The sequence below is a fragment of the Thamnophis elegans genome, chromosome 1 (assembly GCF_009769535.1).
Source record: "Thamnophis elegans isolate rThaEle1 chromosome 1, rThaEle1.pri, whole genome shotgun sequence".
Taxonomy (NCBI): domain Eukaryota; kingdom Metazoa; phylum Chordata; class Lepidosauria; order Squamata; family Colubridae; genus Thamnophis; species Thamnophis elegans.
In genome coordinates, this window is record NC_045541.1 from 5773055 (window position 1) to 5798458 (window position 25404).

Sequence of the window (25404 nt, forward strand, 5' to 3'; positions counted from 1 at the left end):
TTAAAGCTGTCAAGTTACAAGACCCTTGCACCCCTAACCCTTTAGGAAAAAAACCCCAAGGATGTTATGTTATTTTTGCCTTATACTGAGCCTTAGTCTTTCTGACTCTATTTTGAAGATTCAGGCTATAAAAACCAATTGTTTAAACTTAGATTACAGAAGGCAATACATTAGGACTTGTACAAATCAACATGTCTGAGGAGTTATTGCCTTGATGACTACACCAATGATTTTAATCATATTTTACACATTTATTGAGGCTATGAGACGGGTGTCTCTTGTTTAAAATTCAAAGATGATTAAAAAGCATTGCCCTTCAGGTTCACCGAAAAATGCGCGCTGAACAAAAGCGCGCCGACGAAACCGTGGGGAAAAAACACGAGTTCAAAATCGCGCCGACAAATGAGCGCAGAAGCGCGCCGACAACAGCGCGCCGACAGAAGTGCGCTCTAAACCTAACCCTAAAGGTAATCCTAAACCTAACCCTGAACCTAACCCTAACCTTTACCCTTACACTAACCCTTACCTTAAACGTAATTGCGCTTCTGTCACCACTCTTTTGTCGGCGCGTCTTTGTGGGCGCGCTGTCGACGTCGCAGTTTTATCACCGCGGTTTTGTCGGCGCGCTGTTGTCAGACGCGCATTTGTTGGGTCACGGCCCTTCACACGTTACAGAGTATATTTTCCACACAAGATTAATTTTTCTTATAGGAGACATTGCAAGATATTAAGCTGCCCCCCCTCCAAATATATCGGTTTTACATCTTTTAATTTTTGTAATTACTATTTTTGTAGTCCTTGATACAATTTGTATGTTTTTAATTGATTGTAGCCCACCCTCCTTATGTTGCTCTTTGTCTGTAATAAAGGTTGGATTTGATCACAACATGCCCCCAAACCAATAGTTTTTTACTTTTCTATTTTCTACTAAACTGTGAGCTAAAAACTCAAATAAAACAAGAAAACAGACAATCCAACAAGTACTGTACAGATTACAGAAATAAAATCAGGTCAGGAAAAGGGCGGAAACTACTGAACTGTACTTTGATCTCTTCCTGCTTTAACTTTATCCCAGGTCCCCAAGTCAATGAAATCAGTAATGTTGAAATCACAAAATGAATCCCATTAAATCTCGCCTTTCTACTTAAGCTGAAAATTTCACACGTTCACATTTACCACAGCTTTGTCATTTTAAAAATAACAAAATGTATGTTATTGCTGGCTAGATAAAAGGCCTAAGAAAATTAGGTTATGAGTTATAATTATTTATGCTGGGAGGGATGGAGAAAGCTGTTCTTAATAAGAATTGGGGGGAAAAAAGTCATGCATCATCTCTATCCAGCAGATGAAATTTGCAAGAGAGTTTTGGCTTCTACAGTACATCACAGCAACAACTCCAAATCTAACGCCCTCCAGATGTTCCTGTGATCATTTGATCAAACATCAAAAGCACTCTCTGGATAAAGCTCTCATGCTGATTAGAAGAATTTCATACACACAATCCCACAGCTTAAATGCATACAGTAGCAACTGGGCTCTTGTTTTTATCAGCATCATTTTTAAATGTACTACCTAAATCAAGAGTCTGTTAGAACACAAATGAGTCATTAAGGAAACAACCCGCTATCTCCTAAATTATAGAACATTCTTCCACATATCTCGACATCTCTGTTCTTCAAAACACAATATCCAATGTTCTAAAAGAGCACTTAAAGTAGGATTAGATTAATTTTTATTATAGCCATTCAGCCAGAATGCACAATACACTTCAAATATATTCAGAGACACATGCTACTAAAATCTATAGATAAAATAAAGGATGAGCATAAAACATAAAATATAAGAAAAATAATCGTGACCCGACAAATGCGCACACAATAGCGCGCTGACAAAATCGTGAGAAAACTGCGATGTCATAAACGCACCCACAACAACGTGCCGACAAAACCGCGCCCACAAAAGCACGATTTAAGTTAAGGTAAGGGTTAGGGTTAGGGTTATTACGTTGTTTTTGTTGTTTTTTGATGGCACGCTTTCGTCAGCGTGCATTTGTCGCCCCGCTTCTGTGCGCATTCGTCGGCGCGATTTCGACCTCGCGGTTTTCTCGCTGCGTTTTGGTCGGTGCGTTTTTGTCGAGCGCGCATTTGTCGGTGAACCAAAAATAATAGTGGTGATCATCAAAATTAGTCCAATGCTTTAGTCACAAGTACAATGAATAGAAAAAAAATAGAAGCATAAAATCAAGGAACTCAGGAAGACACAAAGAATCTTGATTAGGCAAAAGAAGCTACAAAGAAGCTTTCTACTCTTAGATCAGGTATGTCTTCAGAATGGTCCAGATGAATGTCAACCAAGATTTCCTGTAAGGAACATGGCAGACGAGTATACGGCCACAGAGTCACCTCTGCATGGACATGTGGTGATGTAAAAGAATATTGTTACAATATTCAAACAGGTCAGATCTGCAATTTACATTGGGAGAGATATCTTATTAGGTCTTTGAGGAATTCAAAACATCTACATGAGAATCTACTGTAATGACGACAATATTCCATGATATAAGGAAGCCAAAGTGAACAAGTTTTTGAATGACTAAAATAAGCACAGAATTTTATTTCAATCATTGACTGAAAAATATTATAGATCTCTGTTGTGGCCCGGCAGAAGCCGTTGGAGCTGCCGCCAGACTCCAACAGCGAGGGGTTTTATGAGTCAGCCCTGGAGGAGGTGGAGGACCCTGGACAGGATTCCGACTCCGAGCAGGGTGCGGAGAGACTGGTTGGCCACCAAGTGGCGTCTGAGCCTTGGATCAGTGGGGAGGAGACAAAGGAGAGTGATCCAGAAAACACCTGTGAGTTGTTCCGGGATGCACACCGTCGAAGGGCTACTCGGCGTCAAGAACAACGGCATAATTACAAGATGTGATTAAGCTCAGCTGATGCTCATTAAGATCCTCTCCTGATTATAAAAGAGACTGCTTGTGCCACACCCTTCTGCAGAAGTCAGCATTAAGGACTAACAAGAAACAAACTTGGCAGGCTGGATTGCTGCCAGAGTTTGTTTGCATTGCTGCCAAGTTTTGTAGGACTTGCTGCCAAAGTGCTTATCTCTTTGTTTATGTGGCTTGCAGCCAACAAGAGTCTGGACTGATTAAAAGAAACCTTCTCATTTACGTTGGTTTCGGCTTTCGTTCCTGGACGGAGAAGGGGGAACAGAACAGATATCCTTGATAATATATTATCTTCGACAGTAGGTTTCTTTAGATGCATACAATAGACAATAGATACATACAAAAGACAATATGTATATTTAAATTTTACCAGAAATATTTGTGCAACTATGCAATGCATTCTAATCTGACTAGACTAACAGCACAAAGAAAAATGGTAATCACAGTGATTCCATTCTTTTGAAAAACAGACACAGATAACATATCAGACCCTTAACCACTGCCTAATTGAACAGCTGGAGACACATTCTATAACTAATAACTCACTGGGTCAAGAACAACTCCATTCATGTGTATAATTTAATAGCATAAAATTTAAATACTATTTCAAAGACAATTCCTTTCCCCTCCTTTTTATAAATATACACATTACAGCTTTGAGATTTTTAAATGAATGGTGCTGCTTTATCTCGAATACAAACTTTTGAAATGCAACATTATTTCATTTGTCATATGTAAAAAAAAAAAATGCAATACTATTAATTTGGCTGGAACATGATAGATGTTACACTGTTAAAATACTGAAACATAATAGCCTGTAATTTAAAATTAAAATTAGCACTATAGGAACAATTAGCATTTGCCCTTTCTCTTTTCCTTTTTTTGTAAAGAAACTTAAAATACACCAAGCAATGGATTAACTAACTTTTCAAGTTATTTTTTTTTCATGTCCAAAATGCATAAAAAGAAATATGAAGATTCTTTTGACTATAATTCCAAAGTAGACAGTTACTAGAGCATACTCTGATTTACTACTATATATTTTAGCAGAGGTTCAATACGGCTACCTATTAGTCTCCGGACTCACTTCAAGGTGCTATTCGTTACTTATAAAGCCCTACATGGCATCGGACCTGGGTACCTGAGAGACCGCCTCCTGCCAATTATCTCCCATAGACGGATCAGATCGCACAGACTATGCCTCCTCCGGATCCCATCTGCCAGCCAATGTCGGCTGGCGACTCCCGGGGGGAGAGCCTTCTCTGTTGCAGCTCCAGCCCTCTGGAATGAGCTCCCTGTCGAGATCCAGACCCTTACTACTCTCCCGGCCTTCCGCAAAGCCACAAAGACCTGGCTGTTCCGGCAGGCTGGGGGGCTGTTGAAATAGTCAGCCCCACAGGAACTATGAATGTTGTGTATTTTAAATTGTTGTTTGTCCATTTGTCTATTTATCCCCTTCCTTTGTTTATTGTAAGCCGCCCGGAGTCCTTCGGGTGTGGGCGGCATACAAGACCAATAAATTCAATTCAATTCAATTCAATTCAAGAGCAACATACCAGATAATATGTATATTACCTTAAGATGTAATACATTTTAGAGTATGAATGGGCACTCAAGACCTGACTTCAAGTCGGTGGGACACAGTCAACAGCTTTATGCAAATTAATAATTTAAATGATACAATAGCAATAGCAATAGCAGTAGACTTATATACCGCTTCATAGGCCTTTCAGGCCTCTCTAAGCGGTTTACAGAGAGTCAGCATATTGCCCCCAACAATCTGGGTCCTCATTTTACCCACCTCGGAAGGATGGAAGGCTGAGTCAACCCTGAGCCGGTGAGATTTGAACCGCTGACCTGCTGATCTAGCAGTAGCCTGCAGTGCTGCATTTAACCACTGCGTCACCTTGGCTCTTTGTTCGTGGAATTAAAAATACTTTTACTGGTTATGAAAAGATGGCAGCGCAAGTAAAGCAAGATCAGAGCCAGAAAGGCGCGAACCCATACATATCAAACAATTTTCCAACCCCCTCCCCCCCAATGATCCCCACCCCAGTGTCCAATCTGCAACTCTCTAAGGTGTCATGTGGGTTACATCTCCAGACAGCATCATTATGTTTGTACCAGTGGTGGATTTCAAAAATTGTTCGAACCTACTCTGTGGGTGTGGCCTCCTCTGTGGGAGTGGCTTGCTGCCCATGTGACCAGATGGGAGAGGCTTGCCACCCATGTGACCGGATACGAAGATGCCAACGACACTTGTCAGAACCACCTTAAATTACCTCACACCCAGCATTGGCAGGCATAAGAATATGGTGTAAACTTGTTTTTTTAAAGGCATCTTTGGTTTGCGTTAAAACAACTTCAACACACGCAATGTTCTGATTGCACCACAAACGCAGGAGTCATCCTTACCTTTCACAGAGGCACTGAGTTTTATAAATATGAGCATGATAGTGTAGAATAATCATATCCAAGGACCAGTGGTGAGTTTCAAAAAAAAATTGGAAGCTCTTCTGTGGGTGTGGCCTGCTTTCCGGCTCCACTGGTGGAACCTCTTCTAACCGGTTCGGTAGATTTGACGAACCGGTTCTACTGAATAGGTGCGAACTGGTAGGAACCCACCTCTGGTTTGTACACAGGACGGGTGGCCTTGACCAGGTCCAAACACCGGCCCTCAGCATGCACAGAAGATGGTGAGAAGAAAACTCCTTTTATCATATCACCTCCAGTACCACTTATTCCCATCCCAAATACCATACCCCCACCACCACATTTCACGTGGCAGTCGATAGCGAATAAGCAAAGCAGAGGCTGTCAGTAAGTATATGCCAGTTTTGAAATGTATTTACTTTCCCCCCACAGTTACTGAAGCAAATTGAGTTAGGAGAGTGTCTTGGGCTTAGCTTCCTACTTCCTTCTGGCAAATTACTGTTTCTCATCTATTCATGTCTCCCACAACAGTCATTTTGTGATGATTATTTCATTCTGTGCTAGATTCAATAGTGCTTTTAATGCGAGCATAGATAATAAAAGTTATAAAACGTGACCACAAGAGGCGATTTTGGATGCCCAAAGAAAAGCATATGTAAAAACTGGAAGCCAGTTTACTTCTGGGTCCAATTCAAGGTGTACGTTATGATCTTTAAAGCTAGGTAAAAGGTTCAGATTATAGCAATAGCAATAGCAGTTAGACTTATATACCGCTTCATAGGGCTTTCAGCCCTCTCTAAGCGGTTTACAGAGTCAGGATATCGCCCCCACAGTCTGGGTCCTCATTTCACCAACCTTGGAAGGATGGAAGGCTGAGTCAACCTTGAGCCGGTGAGATTTGAACCGCCGAACTGCAGATAAGTCTGCTGAAGTGGCCTGCAGTACTGCACCCTAACCACTGCGCCACCTCGGCTCTTTTGCCAAAAGTCACTTCGAGTAATTATAACAAAGGTTAATAGAATATAAACTGCTTAACAACTGGGTTTGTAAGAATCCTAATATTGCTAAGAACAATGTCAGAATCTGAAAGCACAAGATACTTACTGGCACAGAGGATTTCAAAATATGGTGATTAGCATGTAAAGCTCCTGGAACAAAATCAGCTGGATGTCCCACAGTTGGATCACTACTCCTTCTAACCAAGAGTGGAGTACCTAGAAAGAGAGAAAAGAATATATTTAATTAATTAGGATTACTTTAGTATCATTCACTTTTATAACATTATAGATTTATGAGAGCTTCCATGGATCTTCTTCAGATGCCAGTTCAAATGAAGAAGTGTCAGTTTCAGGGATGTTGGGGGGAAGATGTGGAGGCAGATTCTCCATGATTTAGTCCAATTTCCTTTTAAAAGGAATAGCAATAGCAATAGCAGTTAGACTTACATACCGCTTCATAGGGCTTTCAGCCCTCTCTAAGCGGTTTACAGAGTCAGCATATCGCCCCCACAGTCTGGGTCCTAATTTCACCCACCTCGGAAGGATGGAAGGCTGAGTCAACCTTGAGCCGGTAAGATTAGAACCGCTGAACTGCAGATAACAGTCAGCTGAAGTGGCCTGCAGTACTGCACCCTAACCACTGCGCCACCTCGGCTCATCGTATATGATATTTCATTACCTGTTATCAAGAAATTTTCTCTTTTATCAGGTGTAAATCTCCTTATATTAATCTTTAATGGGTGATTCTACATTTTAATATTGTAACAGAGTAGAAATATTCTCTCTCCGTATTTAGAATCATGAGTCTAGAATCTAGATCAGTGGTAGTCAACCTGGTCCCTACCGTCCACTAGTGGGCATTCCAGCTTTCATGGTGGGCAGTGGGGGGGGGGGGTGTTGCTGTAACTCTGCTTTATAAATTTTATAAAGTAAAGTTACTTCCCTACTTTATAAATCACCATGACTGTGGAACCGGTGGGCGGTTAGAAAACGTTACTACTAACAGAGATACAAAAGTGGGCGGTAGGTATAAAAAGGTTGACTACCCCTAATCTAGATGATCAGATCATGTGAGCACATGCGCAGGCCGGTTTTCGGAACTGCCACGCAAGCAAAGGGATCACGCTCTGGAAAAGCCGAACTTCAGTGTTCTGGCGCACCATGCGCACCCAACAATCAGCTGGCTGGCACACATGTGCACACCGGTTTTCATCACTGCTGCATGCGACGGACAGCTGATCACTGCATGCGCATGCATGCCAGAAACCTGGAAGACAAACAGGCAAGGCTGTGTGTGCCAGGCAACATGGCTCACATGCCACTTTGGCCACACGTGCCATAGGTTCGCCATCACGGGTCTAGACAGTCTGAAACAATAGTAAATGATTATTTATAAAATGCAGATGTCACGTGATTCTGCTCAGTTTGCAATTGTTAAAAACAGTTAAGGAAAAAAACATTAGCAAGACAAAGAAACAATAAAAACCAAATAATAAAAAATTTTAAATTAAAAAAACAAACCAAACTCAGAAATAAACACAAAGGAAGAAAGGGCCATCAATCATTTTTTGCCAAAAGGCAGGCTGAAGAGTCAGGTGTTTAGTGGTCTTTAATATCAGTGAGATGAGAACTGTTTTTTTGGCTGGGGGGGGGGAGACAATGTCAAAGGACAGGCATTGCTACAGCAAATGGTATTGTTTAATCGATGGAACTGCACCATGTTAACCTTGACTGAAGTAATTTGATAAAGCATGTGCATGTGAGAAATATTTTCTTTCTTTTTAATTTGGGGCAGAATATAGAATACTGGAATACATATGTTGTACATGCATTTAAAATAAATAATTTGTCCCGTGTATCCCATTATTTAAAATTCCTAATGTTGATCTCCCTCTATAATGTACTGATAAAACTGTCCTTTCTATATACATGAAGCTTTCTTTTGTTTATTAAAAAGTTTTAATGAGTTTTACAATAGTATACCTTCCCCCTTCCCTCCCTCTCCCCCGATACCATATACCCCCCTACCCTCCCCCCCAACTTCCCAGAGTAAATACAGGGTATAAACATTTAACAATCATACAGTAAAATAAAATAACTAACTTTAGCATCGTACCTTCGCTTATACTTTAACTCCCTTTTTGTAAAACTAACTTTAGATAAATTGTAACATTCCTTGTTCATTTATTCATAAGCTAACTGAAATTTCTTAGTCCCATATTTATTTTGAATATAGTCAGTCCATCTTCTCCATTCCAACTTGTATTTCTCATCTGAATGGTCCTTGAGGTATGCTGATATTTTAGCCATCTCTGCTAAGTTTGATACTTTTAACATCCATTCTTGAATAGTAGGCAATTCTTCCTTCTTCCAGGACTGCACCACCAACAATCTTGCTGCCGTTGTTAAATTCAGAATCAAATTAGTCTCTATAACTGTACAATCTGTAATTATACCTAACAAGAATAACTGAGGAATGAACTTTATCCTCTTTTTAAGAATATTTTGAATAATCCACCATATTTTTATCCAAAATGCTTTAACTTTTTTACAAGTCAATATATACACGAACCTTTTTTAATAATATTTTATACGATGATGTTGTTAGTCGTGAAGTTGTGTCTGACCCATTGAGACCCCATGGACAACGTTCCTCTAGGCCTTCCTGTCCTCTACCATTTCCCAGAGTCCATTTAAGCTCACACCTACTTTTTCAGAGACTCCATCCAGCCACCTCATTCTCTGTCGTCCCCTTCTTTTGCCCTCCATCTTTCCCAGCATTAGGCTCTTCCCCAGTGAGTCCTTCCTTCCCATTAGATGGCCAAAGTATTTGAGTTTCATCTTCAGGATCTGGCCTTATAAAGAGCAGTCAGGGTTGATCTCCTCTAGCACTGACCGGTTTGATCGCCTTGGAGTCCAAGCGACTAGCAGGAGCACTATGGTTCAAAGTCCTCAATTCTTTGGCACTCAGCCTTCCTTATGGTCCAACTTTCACAGCCATCCATTGCAACTGGGAAAATCATAGCCTTGACTATACGCACTTTTATTGGCAGGGTGATGTCTCTGCTTTTTAGTATGCTGTCTAAATTTGCCTTAGCTTTCCTCCACAGGAGCAAAGGTCTTTTAATTTCTTGGCTGTAAGTCCCATCTGCAGTGATCTTGGAACCCAGGAAAATAAAATCTGTCACTACCTCCATTTCTTCCCCATCTATTTGCCAGGAATTGAGAGGGTGATCTTAGTATTCTTAATGTGGAGTTTCAACCCAACTTTTTCACACTCCTTCTTCACCCGCGCCAACAGGCTCTTTAGTTCGTCTTCACTGTCTGCCATTAGAGTTGTATTATCTGCATATCTGAGCTTGTTGATATTTCTCCCGGCAATCTTAATTCCAACTTGTGATTCATCTAGCCTCACCTTTGTCATGATGTGCTCTGCATATAAGTTATAGCAATAGCAATAGCAGTTAGACTTATATACTGCTTCATAGGGCTTTCAGCCCTCTCTAAGCAGTTTACAGAGTCAGCATATTGCCCCTAACAACAATCTGGGTCCTCATTTTACCCACCTCGGAAGGATGGAAGGCTGAGTCAACCCTGAGCTGGTGAGATTTGAACAGCCGAACTGCAGAACTGCAGTCAGCTGAAGTAGCCTGCAGTGCTGCATTTAACCACTGCGCCATCTCGGCTCTCAAGTTATATAGGCAGGATGATAGTATACAGTCTTGCCGAACTCCTTTTTCAATTCTGAACCAATCAGTGGTTCCGTGTCCAGTTCTCACTGTTGCTTCCTGACCCGCATCTTTAAGAACTTGCCACAATTTGTTGTGATGCACACAATCAAAGGCTTTAGCATAGTCAATGAAGTAGAAGTAGATGTTTTTTCTGGAACTCCCTAGCTTTCTCCATGATCCAGCCTACATTGGTAATTTGATCTCTAGTTCCTCTGCCTCTTCGAAATCCTTCCTGTACTTCTGGTAGTTCTCAGACCACATTCTCCTGGAGCCTAGCTTGTAGGATTTTGAGCATAACTTTGCTAGCATTGTAAATGAGTGCAATGTGTGGTAGTTTGAACATTCTTTGGCATTGCCCTTCTTTAGAATTGGAATGTAAGCTGACCTTTTCCAGTCTTGTGGCCACTGTTGAGTTTTTCAAACTTTCTGGCAAATTGAGCACTTTTACTGCGTGACCCGACAAAAGTGCGAACGTCATAAGCGCGCCGACAAAACGCGGCGCTAAAACCGCGATGTCAAAAGCGCATCGACAACAGCGCGCCGACAACAGCGCGCCAACAGAAGTGCGATTTAAGTTAAGGTAAGGTTTAGGTTTAGGTTTAGGTTTAGGTTTAGGGTTAGGGTTAGGGTTAGGTTTAGGGTTAGGTTACAGTGCGCTTCTGTCGGCGCGCTGTTGTCGGCGCGCTTCAGGGCTCATTTGTCGCTCATTCGTCGCACGGTTTTGTCACCGCGGTTTAGTCAGGTGCGCTTTTGTCATTCGCGCATTTGTGGTGGAACCCTTTTACTGCATCCTCTTTTAAGATTTTGAATAGCTCAGGTGGAATACTGTCACCTCCACTAGCTTTGTTCTTGCTCAGACAGCTCCTAAGGCCCATTTGACTTCACATTCCACGATGTGAACCCCATCGTGGTTATCAGGAACATTAAGCTCGCTTTACACTGTATGATACATTGCCACAATCCTATCTATTCTTAGTTCCCATAGCATTTCTCTACTCAACTGATTTAATTATAATCTCTGGGTCCTTAGCCAACTGGCATAATATCTCAAACTTTTCTTTATGTAAATTATGCCAATATAGATTGTTCATTTTTTCATTCCTTCAAAATCAATTTCTCAACAGTCTGTATATCAGGGGATACAACTCCCTGAATGTTAAACCTATATTTAGATTTGAAAATATTGCAACGCCGCATAGGGGTAGACAGTCTGTTTTTAAAATACAATTTTAGCTTTGATGTTCTTCTAAACAAGAGCCAGCTCAAATCTGTGATGAACTATGTATTGGTAAGGGACACGGTGGCTCAGTGGCTAAGACTCTGAGCTTGTCGATCGAAAGGTCAGCAGTTTGGCGGTTTGAATCCCTAGTGCCGCATAACGGGGCGAGCTCCTGTTACTTGTCCTAACTTCTGACAACCTAGCAGTTTGAAAGTGCATAAAAAAGGCAAGTAGAAAAATAGGGATTACCTTTGGTGGGAAGGTAACAGCATTCCATGAGCCTTTGGCATTTAGTCATGCTGGCCACATGACCACATGAAGGAGACGTCTTCAGACAAAGCTCTTCGGCTTTGAAATAGAGATGAGACGTCCCCTAGAGTCGGGAACGACTTGCACATATATGCGAGAGAAACCGTTACCTTATGTCTTGGTAGGAGCAAATAGTACTTTCCTGAGCAATTCCATTTTATTTTGGTTTGAAATCTTAAATGAAAGATTCACTGGTTGGGAGGCAAATCTTGATGTCGCAATGACATGACATGCAATCTTGGGACTCCAGGATTGCTGCCGATATCTCTGTTCCTGGATGGTCCTTTTGGACCTAAACTGTTCTGAAGGAACAGTGATAGAGAAGAGTATGTCCAGCTGATCTCAGGGACATCGCAAAGTCCCTGGTTGATCCAGGAGAAAGCTCTTTTTGCCAGCTACAAGAAAAGCAGTCAAAATGGCTGCAGAAGGTTGGGACAAGCCGGAGAGACAGTGTGTCAAAATGGTGAGAAAAAATTTATTATTAGAGAAGGGAAAACCCAAAAGACTTGGGAGTTTAAAATAAAATTGAAGACAGAAGAAAATAAGCAGCAAATTAACCCTGGTTTAAAACTATTGTGTTATCTTTTCTACCTTAACTTTTCTGGTTTCTTAAGGATGGGCTTTTTACAAATGCCTCTTACTTTTAAACTGGACTGGTCTCTTTTTTTTCCTTCTTCCTCTATACTTTTTCCATTTTTTGTATTCGTGGATTAAAAGTTTCTTCTCTCATAAGGCTTGAACAGAGCGTAATTTTTAAACATTTTGTTTCCTCTTCCGGAGCTTGGAGTTTACAGAGAGAGGCAAAAACAGATGGAAAAGAGGTAACACTGCCATCTAGTGGCTAGAGGCTTGTCAATATCTGATATTACAAAGCTATAAGCTTTGTTTACTGAAAGGGTCAGTGGAAAACGTTTTGTTTATACAGGTGTTCCTTTGAAGGAAAGAGAAACCTTTGATTTGAAAAACTCCACTGAATTTGTTAGAAACCTAAAAAGTCTTGGGTGTTTTGGCAGTGTTTATAACCTGGAAAATGGCACAATGTGAAGAAGAAAAGGCACTAACTTTGCAAAAAAAATTCTTAGAAATTCAAAAAGTTTTAATAATCACAGAGAGAATTGAAAAGAGACTTGAAATTATAGATCAAAATACAGAAAGTATGGGGACAGTGATGAAGTTTGAGGACAGAACTCAAAAATCACAGAGACATATGAAAATGATAAGAAAATTGTTGACATTGACAGAAAACTGAGAGTGGAGGGAAATGGCAAGTGTGAAATATGGAAAGGAAAGATCGATGAACCGGAACTTTATTACAGATGTCAGAACATAGATGAAGAAAGGAGAGAAAATTTGGCAGAAATAATGAGAGTAATCTCGGCAGAAGCACTAATGATAACAAAAGTTAAGCTGATAAAAGGAGCAGATAAAGGGTTTCGAATCCTTATAAGACATGCAATGAACCACAAGTTCTTAAGAGAAGTCCACATAAGACTTATAAAGAAAACATTTAGAATACTGACTTTACAAAAGGCAAGAGATATTGAACTACACTATTTCTGGAAGGATACAGGATGATGAAATGAAATGTCACAATAAAATTTAGTTAAATGTAGTTAAATTTTGAGTGCTATGTACAACGTAATAATAGCTATAGTCAAATAAGTGATTAATTATGATAACAAAGCATTTATATATACTAGATTGATAATATGAAATTTTATACAAACTGTAAGTGAGGATTATGGAGATAATGTTGAAAAGCCTTTTTATAAAAGACAAACAATTCTATATAGAATAGAATATAAAGATGTAATATCATTGGATATCATAATGTCATAATATAAATTTATATGCCTTATCTTGAAAGAATGTAATAATAGCTAGGTTTAATGGATGTTTAATAATTATAACAATTTGTATACATGTATATTAGATTGATAATACTAATAATGGGGGGAAAACATGGAATTGAACATTATTAGAGAATGTTATCAACGCTAAAATAATAGAATGACTTAGAATAGGATAAAAAATAACTTTATTATTGGATATATTGATGATATAATGAATCATTATAATATTAATGATTATATATTTAGAATGTCTAAAATGGAGAGACAATAGTGATAATTAAACAAAGGAAGGATAATAATAATGTATACAAAGATATCTTGATTGATAATATGTGAATTTTGATAAAATTCATGTGATGACTATGGAAAGGATGCAGAAAGACCTCGTAACCAATTGACACACTGTATGTAGTTGAAGAGGTTTTTATGTTATATGTGTTGTGTTTTTGTGTTTGTTTGAAAATAAAATATTTATTAAAAAAAAAAGATTCACTAGTTCATTATTTTTCTTTATCTTCTGGCTTCTTGTTTCTATTTATACATTTAGTATTAAGTACATCAAATAGTGGGGCTGAAAAAAATCTGGAAGACCATTAGATGAACACAAACAGTCAGAGACCCATGAAAAGAATGGCATAGTCTGATTACTGGATCACCTTATTCTGATTTGACTTGCAGAATAACAAATCATAAAAATAACTATTCAAAAAGGCCTAAATTCAGGTCTTAGAGATATTTATCAATATATAAACAAGATACACAGGGGTGATCAACATGTGGGTTTTTTAATGTAATTTCTTTCCTGTATATTTATTGTTAAATTTTGCAATTACCTACAAAAGATTCAGGTTTTTCTTAACACTAACGAGGGTTAATTTATATGTAATTTTAAAAAATCAGATGGACTCCTAATCATACATAAATAGGACAACATGTTTTTAATTCACATTAAAGAACGAAAACGTTGTAATGGAGTTTAAAACGGAGCTACAGAAACCTTAAGGAAATAGACAATAAAAGAACATTTAACAACAGGGAAACACAATAACCAGAAATGAACAAATTAGTTTTTGAAACAAGAATACACTTTATATTGCTTCTTTAATAAAAATAAAATAAAATACCGGAGTGAAATTAAGTCCAGCTGCAAACGCACTTAAACTATTGAACTTCAAGTAGTTAAAATCACTTCCCTTAGAATTTGACAACTCTGAATTTAAAAAAAATCTAATCAGCATGGCAAGATATTGACTGGATAGTTGTCACAGTTATCTTGATTTTTACTTCTCTGACCAATGCCAAAGGTATGGAGCAGTGGCGGGTTTCAATTTTTTTTAGAACCTCTTCTGTAGGTGTGGCCTGCTTTGTGGGAGTGGCTTGCCAGCCATGTGACCAGTGGGGGTGGCCAACTTGTAAAATGCGGTGAAACTCACTTAACAACGCTCTTGCTTAGCAACCAAAAGGTTGGCTCAGAAACTCTGGCATTTGAAGCGTGCAAGTCTTAAAGCTGTCAAGCTACAAGACCCTTGCACCCCTAACCCATTAGGGAAAAAAACCCCAGGGGTGTTCAAACTTGACAGCTTTAAGACTTGTGGACTTCAACTCCCAGAATTCCTCAAGTCATGTTGGCTCAGGAACTCTGGCATTGAAGCGTGCAAGTCTTAAAGCTGTCAAGGTACAAGACCCTTGCACTCCTAACCCATTAGGGAAAAAAACCCCAGGGGTGTTCAAACTTGACAGCTTTAAGACTTGTGGACTTCAACTCCCAGAATTCCTCCTCCAGTCATGCTGGCTCAGGAACTCTGGCATTGGAGTGTGCAAGTCTTAAAGCTGTCAAGGTACAAGACCCTTGCACCCCTAACCCATTAGGGGAAAAAAACCCAGGGGTGTTCAAACTTGACAGCTTTAAGACTTGTGGACTTCAACTCCCAGAATTCCTCCTCCAGTCATGTTGGCTCAGGAACTCTGGCATTGAAGCGTGCAAGTCTTAAAGTTGTCAAGGTACAAGACCCTTGCACCCCTAACCCATTAGGGAAAAAAAACCCAGGGGTGTTCAAACTTGACAGCTTTAAGACTTGTGGACTTCAACTCCCAGAATTCCTCCTCCAGTCATGTTGGCTCAGGAACTCTGGCATTGAAGCGTGCAAGTCTTAAAGCTGTCAAGGTACAAGACCCTTGCACCCCTAACCCATTAGGGGAAAAAACCCCAGGGGTGTTCAAACTTGACAGCTTTAAGACTTGTGGACTTCAACTCCCAGAATTCCTCCTCCAGTCATGCTGGCTCAGGAACTCTGGCATTGGAGTGTGCAAGTCTTAAAGCTGTCAAGGTACAAGACCCTTGCACCCCTAATCCTTTAGAAAAAAACCCCAGGGGTGTTCAAACTTGACAGCTTTAAGACTTGTGGACTTCAACTCCCAGAATTCCTCCTCCGTCATGCTGGCTCAGGAACTCTGGCATTGAAGTGTGCAAGTCTTAAAGCTGTCAAGCTACAAGACCCTTGCACCCCTAATCCTTTAGAAAAAAACCCCAGGGGTGTTCAAACTTGACAGCTTTAAGACTTGTGGACTTCAACTCCCAGAATTCCTCCTCCAGTCATGTTGGCTCAGGAACTCTGGCATTGAAGCGTGCAAGTCTTAAAGCTGTCAAGGTACAAGACCCTTGCACCCCTAACCCATTAGGGAAAAAAACCCCAGGGGTGTTCAAACTTGACAGCTTTAAGACTTGTGGACTTCAACTCCCAGAATTCCTCCTCCAGTCATGCTGGCTCAGGAACTCTGGCATTGGAGTGTGCAAGTCTTAAAGCTGTCAAGGTACAAGACCCTTGCACCCCTAACCCATTAGGGAAAAAAACCCCAGGGGTGTTCAAACTTGACAGCTTTAAGACTTGTGGACTTCAACTCCCAGAATTCCTCCTCCAGTCATGCTGGCTCAGGAACTCTGGCATTGGAGTGTGCAAGTCTTAAAGCTGTCAAGGTACAAGACCCTTGCACCCCTAACCCATTAGGGAAAAAAACCCCAGGGGTGTTCAAACTTGACAGCTTTAAGACTTGTGGACTTCAACTCCCAGAATTCCTCCTCCAGTCATGTTGGCTCAGGAACTCTGGCATTGAAGCGTGCAAGTCTTAAAGTTGTCAAGGTACAAGACCCTTGCACCCCTAACCCATTAGGGAAAAAAACCCCACGGGTGTTCAAACTTGACAGCTTTAAGACTTGTGGACTTCAACTCCCAGAATTCCTCCTCCAGTCATGTTGGCTCAGGAACTCTGGCATTGAAGCGTGCAAGTCTTAAAGCTGTCAAGGTACAAGACCCTTGCACCCCTAACCCATTAGGGGAAAAAACCCCAGGGGTGTTCAAACTTGACAGCTTTAAGACTTGTGGACTTCAACTCCCAGAATTCCTCCTCCAGTCATGCTGGCTCAGGAACTCTGGCATTGGAGTGTGCAAGTCTTAAAGCTGTCAAGGTACAAGACCCTTGCATCCCTAATCCTTTAGGGAAAAAAAACCCAGGGGTGTTCAAACTTGACACTTTAAGACTTGTGGACTTCAACTCCCAGAATTCCTCCTCTCGTTCTTCATCTTGATGATGGGCGGATGGGCAGGGGGGAGGGAGCTGGAACCAGTTCTAAACGGCACTGTAGATTTGTGGAATCTCTTCTATAGAAGAGGTTAGAACTGGCAGGAACCCACCCCTGGTGTGGAGGCTGCTGGTAGATGAAGTTGCATTCTGGCTAATTATGAAGGCATAATTAGTTGTTAACTGTCTGAGTAGTTTGGCAAACTGGTTGCTGGAAGAAATCATTAGGGCAGAGAACTGGTTGTTAAACTACTTGAATCCCACCACTGCTGTATATCCTTAAGAGCCGAGGTGGCGCAGTGGTTAGAGTGCAGTACTGCAGCCACTTCAGCTGACTGCTAAGCTGCAGTTCCGAGGTTCAAATCTCACCGGCTCAAAGGTTGACTCAGCCTTCCATCCTTCTGAGGTGGGTGAAATGAGGACCCAGACTGTGGGGGGCGATATGCTGACTCTGTAAACCGCTTACAGAGGGCTGAAAGCCCTATGAAGCGGTATATAAGTCTAACTGCTATTGCTATCCTTGTATCAATAGGATGTTTTTACTTGTCAGTTTACTTTAAAAAAAAATTATTATCAAGCATCATCCTAAATGCCTAGTATAGATGCCTGCTTGCTTTAAATGAGCAGCAAGGATGATCTTCGTGGTGACCGTACTGGGATAATATATTCTTGGCAATCATTCTGGGCATTCTTTGCCTATCCCCCACCTCCCTAATGAAGAAGAAAGACTGTGGAAGTGGGGTAATATTTGGTTACTGAAACCAAAATATGTGGATCTGGGCCATTTCAGATGGTAGCCACTAACAAAGTATTTCCCTATTTTTACATTTCTTAAAATTTTAGGTTGATGAACAAATAATACCTTTATCCTCTATTTTAAGATCTCCATTTGTTCCTAATATCTATTCCTGCACGCTTAATCAATTACTAATTTGTAACATTTTTTTTTCTTATGAGTACTGGGTTTTTACGATATATTGGCTGTTTCTCACAAGATGTTCTAAAACATTTAAAGATGCACAACAGCCATTTATACATCTACTTTGGTACTTCTTCAGCAAATATTCGGCTATATGTTTAATAATCCTACCTTTCAATAATGCTTTCCTCTAATTAATAGTTAACTATCCTATAATTATATGGATCGCTTCTAGATCTCTTTTTAAAAATCATTGTTCCAGTGGGTGCTTTCCAATCCCATTATAGAGGCTGATTTGAGAGATAATTTGTGTATTACTGTTATTTGCATATTAGCATATCAGCAATTTCACATTTGAGTTCTTCCCTTTTTCTCTCAAGAGATTATCATATAAATCAGGTGATCTGTTAATTTGTAATTTGCCAATAAATTCTAAAAGATCTTTTGTCACCTGTATGTCTCCTAGCACTTGGGACATCTTATCTCTAAAAGCCATTTCAGGTATAAGGTATACTTCATTTCACTGTGGAGGAAAACGTAAATAATTAATTCAGGTTTCCTGAGATCCAGCTCTTCTCCTTTAGAGTTTCTGTATCATCTGACAGTCAAATGGCTTTCTGGCAGCTTTTTGATATTATTGTTTTGATTGCTATGAGTTTTTGTTACAATCTTTCATGAAATCTGTGTGATAATTAGTACCCCTTCCTGTTATTCTTTAGATCTAGTTTTCTTTATCCACCTCCAAATCAATGAGATCAAAGTAATATCATTACATTAATATAATATTAGAGAATAGCAAAGAATTATTTAATTAGAGAAAAATCCATCTAACTTAAGAAACATTGATCTGGTTCCGCACCATATATGGACCACCAAGGAACCTTACGTGGCCTGCCAGCATTTGTTAAAAATTCACTCGTGCCAGGATGGATCCATTGCTGCCACTACCATCCCTTCAGGCCTCACCAACACCACCAGCTCAGAACTTCTGCCACTTTGCCAGCTGCTAAACAGCTGATGGGTGTCCCAGTTGTGGCAGTTAGACTTAGATACCACTTCATAGGGCCTTCAGCCCTCTCTAAGCGGTTTACAGAGTCAGCATATTGCCCCCACAGTCTGGGTCCTCATTTCACCCACCTCGGAAGGATGGAAGGCTGAGTCAACCTTGAGCCGGTGAGATTTGAACAGACGAACTGCAGTCAGCTGAAGTAGCCTGCAGTACTGCATTTAACCACTGCACCACCTCGGCTCTTTCAAAAGTTATTCTTTTGAAGCCCAAAATTATTTTTAATTCACTACTGTGGTCCTTTTCTTTCTACGTGTTCTGCTAGCCTGGTGTACTGAATAGAAGTATCACTTGACTTTAGATTCCGCCCCCCCTCCCATTAACACTTCTCTGAAAGTGTATTGCCTTAGATATACGCTGAAATTTATTTTAAAAGAAAGCAGAGATTTGAGAAGGCTGACATAAAAATATGCCATCCGTCTAAGAGCTTATTTGAAGCTTAACATTTATAAATAGCAGTGACTACAATCCTCATTTCCCACACACCATTCCAAGGCAAGTTCTATTCAGGTCTTTGAAATCTCCAAGTGTGGCAGGGAGACCAGGACACTTAAAATCCTATCCTTGTCAACATGAGGAAGCAGTGATAGAAAAATGTGGCGATGATTTTCTTGTGACTGAAATGAAGCTATAATACAAATGGAGTGGCAGTTAACAAATAAATATTGAGCCAAGGTGGCGCAGTGGTTAAAATGCAGCACTGCAGGCTACTGCTAGATCAGCAGGTCAGCGGTTCAAATCTCACCGGCTCAGGGTTGACTCAGCCTTCCATCCTTCCGAGGTGGGTGAAATGAGGACCCAGATTGTTGGGGGCAATATGCTGACTCTCTGTAAACCGCTTAGAGAGGCCTGAAAGGCCTATGAAGCGGTATATAAGTCTACTGCTATTAAACATAAAGAATCCAGCACATAAACATCAATCTGGTTGAAGCAAATATTTTAAGAGAACAATACACTATTACGTGTATTGTGTTTGTATCCCCTTTTCCCCTTTTGAGTTGTTCGCCGCCCTGAGTCCCTCCCGGAGAAGGGCGGCATACAAATAAACTAAATCTTAATCTTAAATCTTAATCTTAAATCTTAATCTTAATCTTTGTCAGGGTATACACGCGTGGAAGATTATTCTGAAGTTTACAATTTCTTCTTGCTTTCTGCCGCATGTTTTTTTTTTTTCAAAATATGGTTTTAGAACTTGTCTTCTCAGCTTCTCTTTTTCCAGAAAGTCTCAAGAAGAATATGTGCTAAACAACAGGTTTGAAAAAGAGGCAGGAAGTAACTATTCCTTCTGTTTTTATATTTTTCAAGAAAGAAAGCTCTCTACACATCCACCATATCAAAAAATAACTTGCCAGAGTACAGCAAAACATGTACTGATTTGGAGGATTTTAAACATCAATATAGATCTGAAACCAGAAGTTTTACTCTTGGGACTGATGGATAAAGAGTTTGAAAAAAAGTTATGGAACTTCGTTTTTGCTGTTAAAAACTGCAGATTATTGTATTCTATTTCTATTTCTATTTATTAAATTTATAGGCCGCCCAATCCCGGAGGACTCCGGGCGGCTTACAGAAATAAAAATAATAAGAGAAAAAATTAAAAGCAAATAAAACACAGCAGATTAAAAGAAACACAACATGCACCCAATCTAAGCGGGGCTGGACCTCAATCAAGAGGTCAACAGCCCCAGGCCTGCCGGAATAGCCAGGTTTTGATAGCTTTTCGGAAGGCCATGAGAGTGGGTAGGGTCCGGATCTCTGGGGGTAGCTCATTCCATAGGGCCGGAGCGGCAAGAGAGAAAGCCCTGCTCCGAGGCATCGCCAGCCGACATTGTCCAGCTGACGGCACCTGGAGAAGGCCCATCCTGTGCGATCTTATCGGTCTTAGGGAGGTGTATGCACAAAGATTGAAAGATTTGGCAATACCTTCAACAGAAATGGTTGGTGAAGATGATGCTGACCTTGCTGAAATGGTCAAGTTGATAATATCTATGTTTTATCACTGACTGGAAAGTGCTTAAGAACTATTTCAATAAAACAGAAAAAATGAGTATGATCTATGGTTTTGACAATTAGATAAGGTAGTTATAGAATGAGGAGAGTGACAATGCAGGGGAGAAAGGGAGACAGCAAATCTACAGTTGTATTAATAACTGAAAATCAGAATATGTTTTTTTCTTCCTTTTCTTTTTTTCTTTTTGCACATCAGGTTTCTCTTTTACTTCATCCTTTTTCCCCTTCTTAGTCTATTTTAGTTTGTATTCATATTTAGTCTCATTTTTAAAAACTTCCAATAAAATTATAGTTTAAAAAATATAGCAAAACATAGGAGAGTACCGAGAATCAAACTTATAATTTAAAAAGCTTAACAAGTTAAAGAACAATTACAGCAAAATAAATATATATCGCGAAGAAAGATTTAAAAAATACACACAACTTTAAAAAGGGAAAGATTAGAAAGCATGGAAGAATTTAAAAGGAAGACACTAGAAGATGATTTTAAAAAAAAACAGTCAGTGGGATTTCTAAGGAGAGCAAACCTTTACTACTAACGCATCTCTGCTGAATATCCCACTGATTAGTTAAATAAGAAGCTACTAAAATATAGATAATTGCAGCTGAAGACCCTGCTGATGAAAGGAGCAGTTAAGCAGCACTATAGATTGCTTTGCATGTAGCATGTTTTAAGGAAACACTCAATAATAACAAAACATGAAGAGAAAGAGCAAGGAAGGGCAGATACTTTGAAGTGTAATTTTATGAGTATGATCTAACTTATGATTCCATATCAAATGACAATTCATGTTTAAACACCTTGAGTGCTCACTTTGATAATACTTCATTTCTACCTAAGAGCCAATTAAATTACTCTATAATTGATATCAAAAAGCAGCTTGTTGAAATGCCTGCTAGTGCTCATTTTAAGCTATTATTGCCAGAAGTATTTTATAGACTGGAAGATATCCTTGACTCTCACCATTTATGCTGAAATATACAAGCGCAATAAAGTAAGTCAAGGACAAAGGAAACAAATGGAAATAATGGGCAGTGATGAATGGTTAAAAAATAAAGGATTATTCTAAACATTAGTCTTCGAAGCAAGTAAAAAAGGAATGATGGAATACATGGGATTTTAGACTTCTACGACTTTGAAAATGCTACAGAATACTTCCTTCGTCTTCACAATAAATAATTAAACTTCATATAAAAACATGGAACAAATCCTGAAAGTATTGTTTCTCAAGGTTAAATTACTTAAATTGGGGGTTTTGTTTTTTATGGCCACTTTTTATCATTTATCAACTAATTAGTAAGCACTGCTGGATTGCACTGAGTCTGCCTCATGTTATTATTTTTGCCTCATGTTATTATAAGAGCTGAGGTGGCGCAGTGGTTAGGGTGCAGTACTGCAGGCCACTTCAGCTGACTGTTATCTGCAGTTCAGCGGTTCAAATCTCACCGGCTCAAGGTTGACTCAGCCTTCCATCCTTCCGAGGTGGGTGAAATGAGGACCCAGACTGTGGGGGCTGACTCTGTAAACCACTTAGAGAGGGCTGAAAGCCCTATGAAGCGGTATATAAGTCTAACTGCTATTGCTAATGGAATGCACCCAAATGAATAGGGTGAACTGGGCCCTCCTGGCTTCCACAAAAGAGGCTCTAAATCCTCCAGTCATATCTCAACACTCTTGAGAAGAGCTGATATGATGATGATGGCACCAACCAGAGCTGGGTTCCTACCAGTTCGGCTCAGTTCAGCCGAGTAGGTAGTAACTCGGCCATGGACGCACCCGAACCGATTCTATCAGTGGTGCTGTAGGCGGCGTCATCTTGGTTTTTGCAATTTTTGGGTAAAAAGCAATTTTTACCAAAAGCATCTTGGTAAAAAGCCATTTTTTTGCCTACTGCGCATGCATGAGTAGCGCACATCAAGCATGCGCATATGCCCGAAGCATGTCCCTGAGTGAACCGGCGGGTAAAAGAATCCAGAATCCACCCCTAGCACCAACACTATCTCCCGAACAATCCCTCTTTGCCATGGTCTTCTTGTGCAAAGGTCAAAGCAATCTTTCTTTCTTCTTTCCATAGTTGATCAGATGGGAAGCCATGTGCTCAATGATCCCTTTCCCCAGAATGAAGGCCACTGGGACTTTGAGTATTTAAGACATAATTTTATATATCAAGATCAGAAAACAAGAAAATAATCCAAAAGCACAATACATGCTTCTGAAGAGCCTGATGAAGTGACTTGTTTCCTTGAGAGCCGAGGTGGGGCAGTGGTTAGGGTGCAGTACTGCAGGCCACTTCAGCTGACTGCTATCTGCAGTTCGGCGGTTCTAATCTCACCGGCTCAAGGTTGACTCAGCCTTCCATCCTTCCGAGGTGGGTAAAATGAGGACCCAGATTGTGGGGGCAATATGCTGACTCTGTAAACCGCTTAGAGAGGGCTGAAAGCCCTATGAAGCGGTATATAAGTCTAACTGCTACTGCTATTCCTTAGCTCAGAATCTCTGAAAATGTCCAAAGGCTAAGAGAGCAAAGTCATAAAATAAAATAAAATCTGTGCCATATCTACTGTAGCTTCATTGATATCTAATTTGCTGATAACGCCCTGATTTACAAGCCAGATTTCTGTGAGTTTGGACTTCTTTTCTTACTTAGTTTTCAGCCAAAACACAGAAGAGCAAAAGCAAATCCTTCTTTTTAAAAAAAAAAAAAAAAAAAATCTCACCTGCAAATGGAAAAAATCCTATTCCTGATTGATTTTTTAGCATTTGCTTTCACTGAATTTTGGATCCCTCTGCCCATGTCCCTGATTGACAAGTCATATTTTTCTTGGGTATCTGAATCTCTTAGAATGCAATGCATATTACTGTAGCTTCCAAATAAGATGTAAGAAAAATGCAATGTGAAGGGTTAAAAAAAGCCACTATCTGCAACAAAACAATTCAGAGTTTGATATGTACCAGTTTTGTAAAATATCATTTTCAATTTTTTGCTTTACACATTATATTTATATGATACAAGTTGCTTGTATCATATAAATTGGCTGTTGAAAACAAAGGCACCCAAAAATAGCAATAGCAATAGCAGTTAGACTTATATACCGCTTCCTAGGGCTTTCAGCCCTCTCTAAGCGGTTTACAGAGTCAGCATATTGCCCCCACAGTATGGATCCTCATTTCACCCACCTCGGAAGGGTGGAAGGCTGAATCAACCCTGAGCCGGTGAGATTTGAACAGCCGAACTGCAGAACTGCAGTTAGCTGAAGTAGCCTGCAGTGCTGCATTTAACCACTGCGCCACCTCGGCTCTATTGTTGTGGCATGCAACTTTCCCTTTGAAAAACGAGGCAGTAAAATGTGACAAAAAATAGACAAATTTAAAGTTTATAAAACATGTTTCAATGGCTCAGTTTATATATGCTACAAAGCTTCAATAACTTTTAATCAATTAAACAATTAATATACTAGTTTTTATCATTATTTTAGGGTTTTTTTTTATAAAGTACTTTGATACCAAACAAAATAATAAATCCTTATAAATCCTGCCAATAATAATGCAACTGGAAGTCAAAGATTTTAAATTATCTCGATTAAAAAATGGAAAGCTAAGATCAGTATCTAAACTAAAAGAAATGCAGAGTTAGGAATAACTCCAGGATAATTACCAAATATGTCCTCTTCCTACAACAGATGCATCGAGCAATGATACTGACGTGGGACTACTGATTTTGCACACCTTTACCATGCCGAAGGGAGCATATTGAGAATATTTTATTAGTGCGTATAAATCAAGACTCAAGAAAATCATAAGGGATAGTCTTAGCTTAACAATCCATTCTTTAAAATGTAAGTACCTACCTAATTTCAGAGCCGAGGATGTCACTTCTATCTCTCCACCAATAGGTTGAAATGCCGCCAGCTGCGTAGCTACATCAGTCTCAAAAGCATCTGGGCTGTTGCCTTCTGTTAAACTACCATTGGCGTCATCAGATTTGGGGAATGCATCTTGTTCGTCATACACGGCTATCAACTGTAAAATAAAGCAATATTTTACACAAAATTCACAGTGAGAATAGGATTCCTCCAAGGAGGCATACTGCCATATTACTATTTCATTTTAATCCACGGCGAGCTATAAATTTATTGGAGTTTTCTACCTTTCCCTCCTTTTCTGTTAATATTCCTGAGTTAATCTTAAACAACATGTGATTTTATGTTATCTTACAATCAAGCAACTAGCAAAATCATTAAATACAACCCCACAAAGGAAGGAAAGCTGGACAATGCCGGCTGGCGACGCCTCGGAGTAGGGCCTTCTCTGTTGCCGCTCCGGCCCTATGGAACGAGCT

At 39.8% G+C, this 25404-nt stretch overlaps 1 protein-coding gene across 1 annotated transcript in view; it reads right to left on the reverse strand.

The window, feature by feature from the left end:
* The window catches only part of PARD3B (par-3 family cell polarity regulator beta), a 609556-nt gene that overhangs the window by 474056 nt on the left and 110096 nt on the right, over positions 1-25404 (reverse strand). Inside the window, exons 3-4 of the mRNA XM_032230967.1 lie at positions 24914-25085; positions 6488-6597 (exon numbers count right to left, since the gene is read on the reverse strand). Of these exons, the coding sequence (XP_032086858.1) occupies positions 6488-6597; positions 24914-25085 (282 nt within the window). The remainder of the gene's footprint in view (positions 1-6487; positions 6598-24913; positions 25086-25404) is intronic.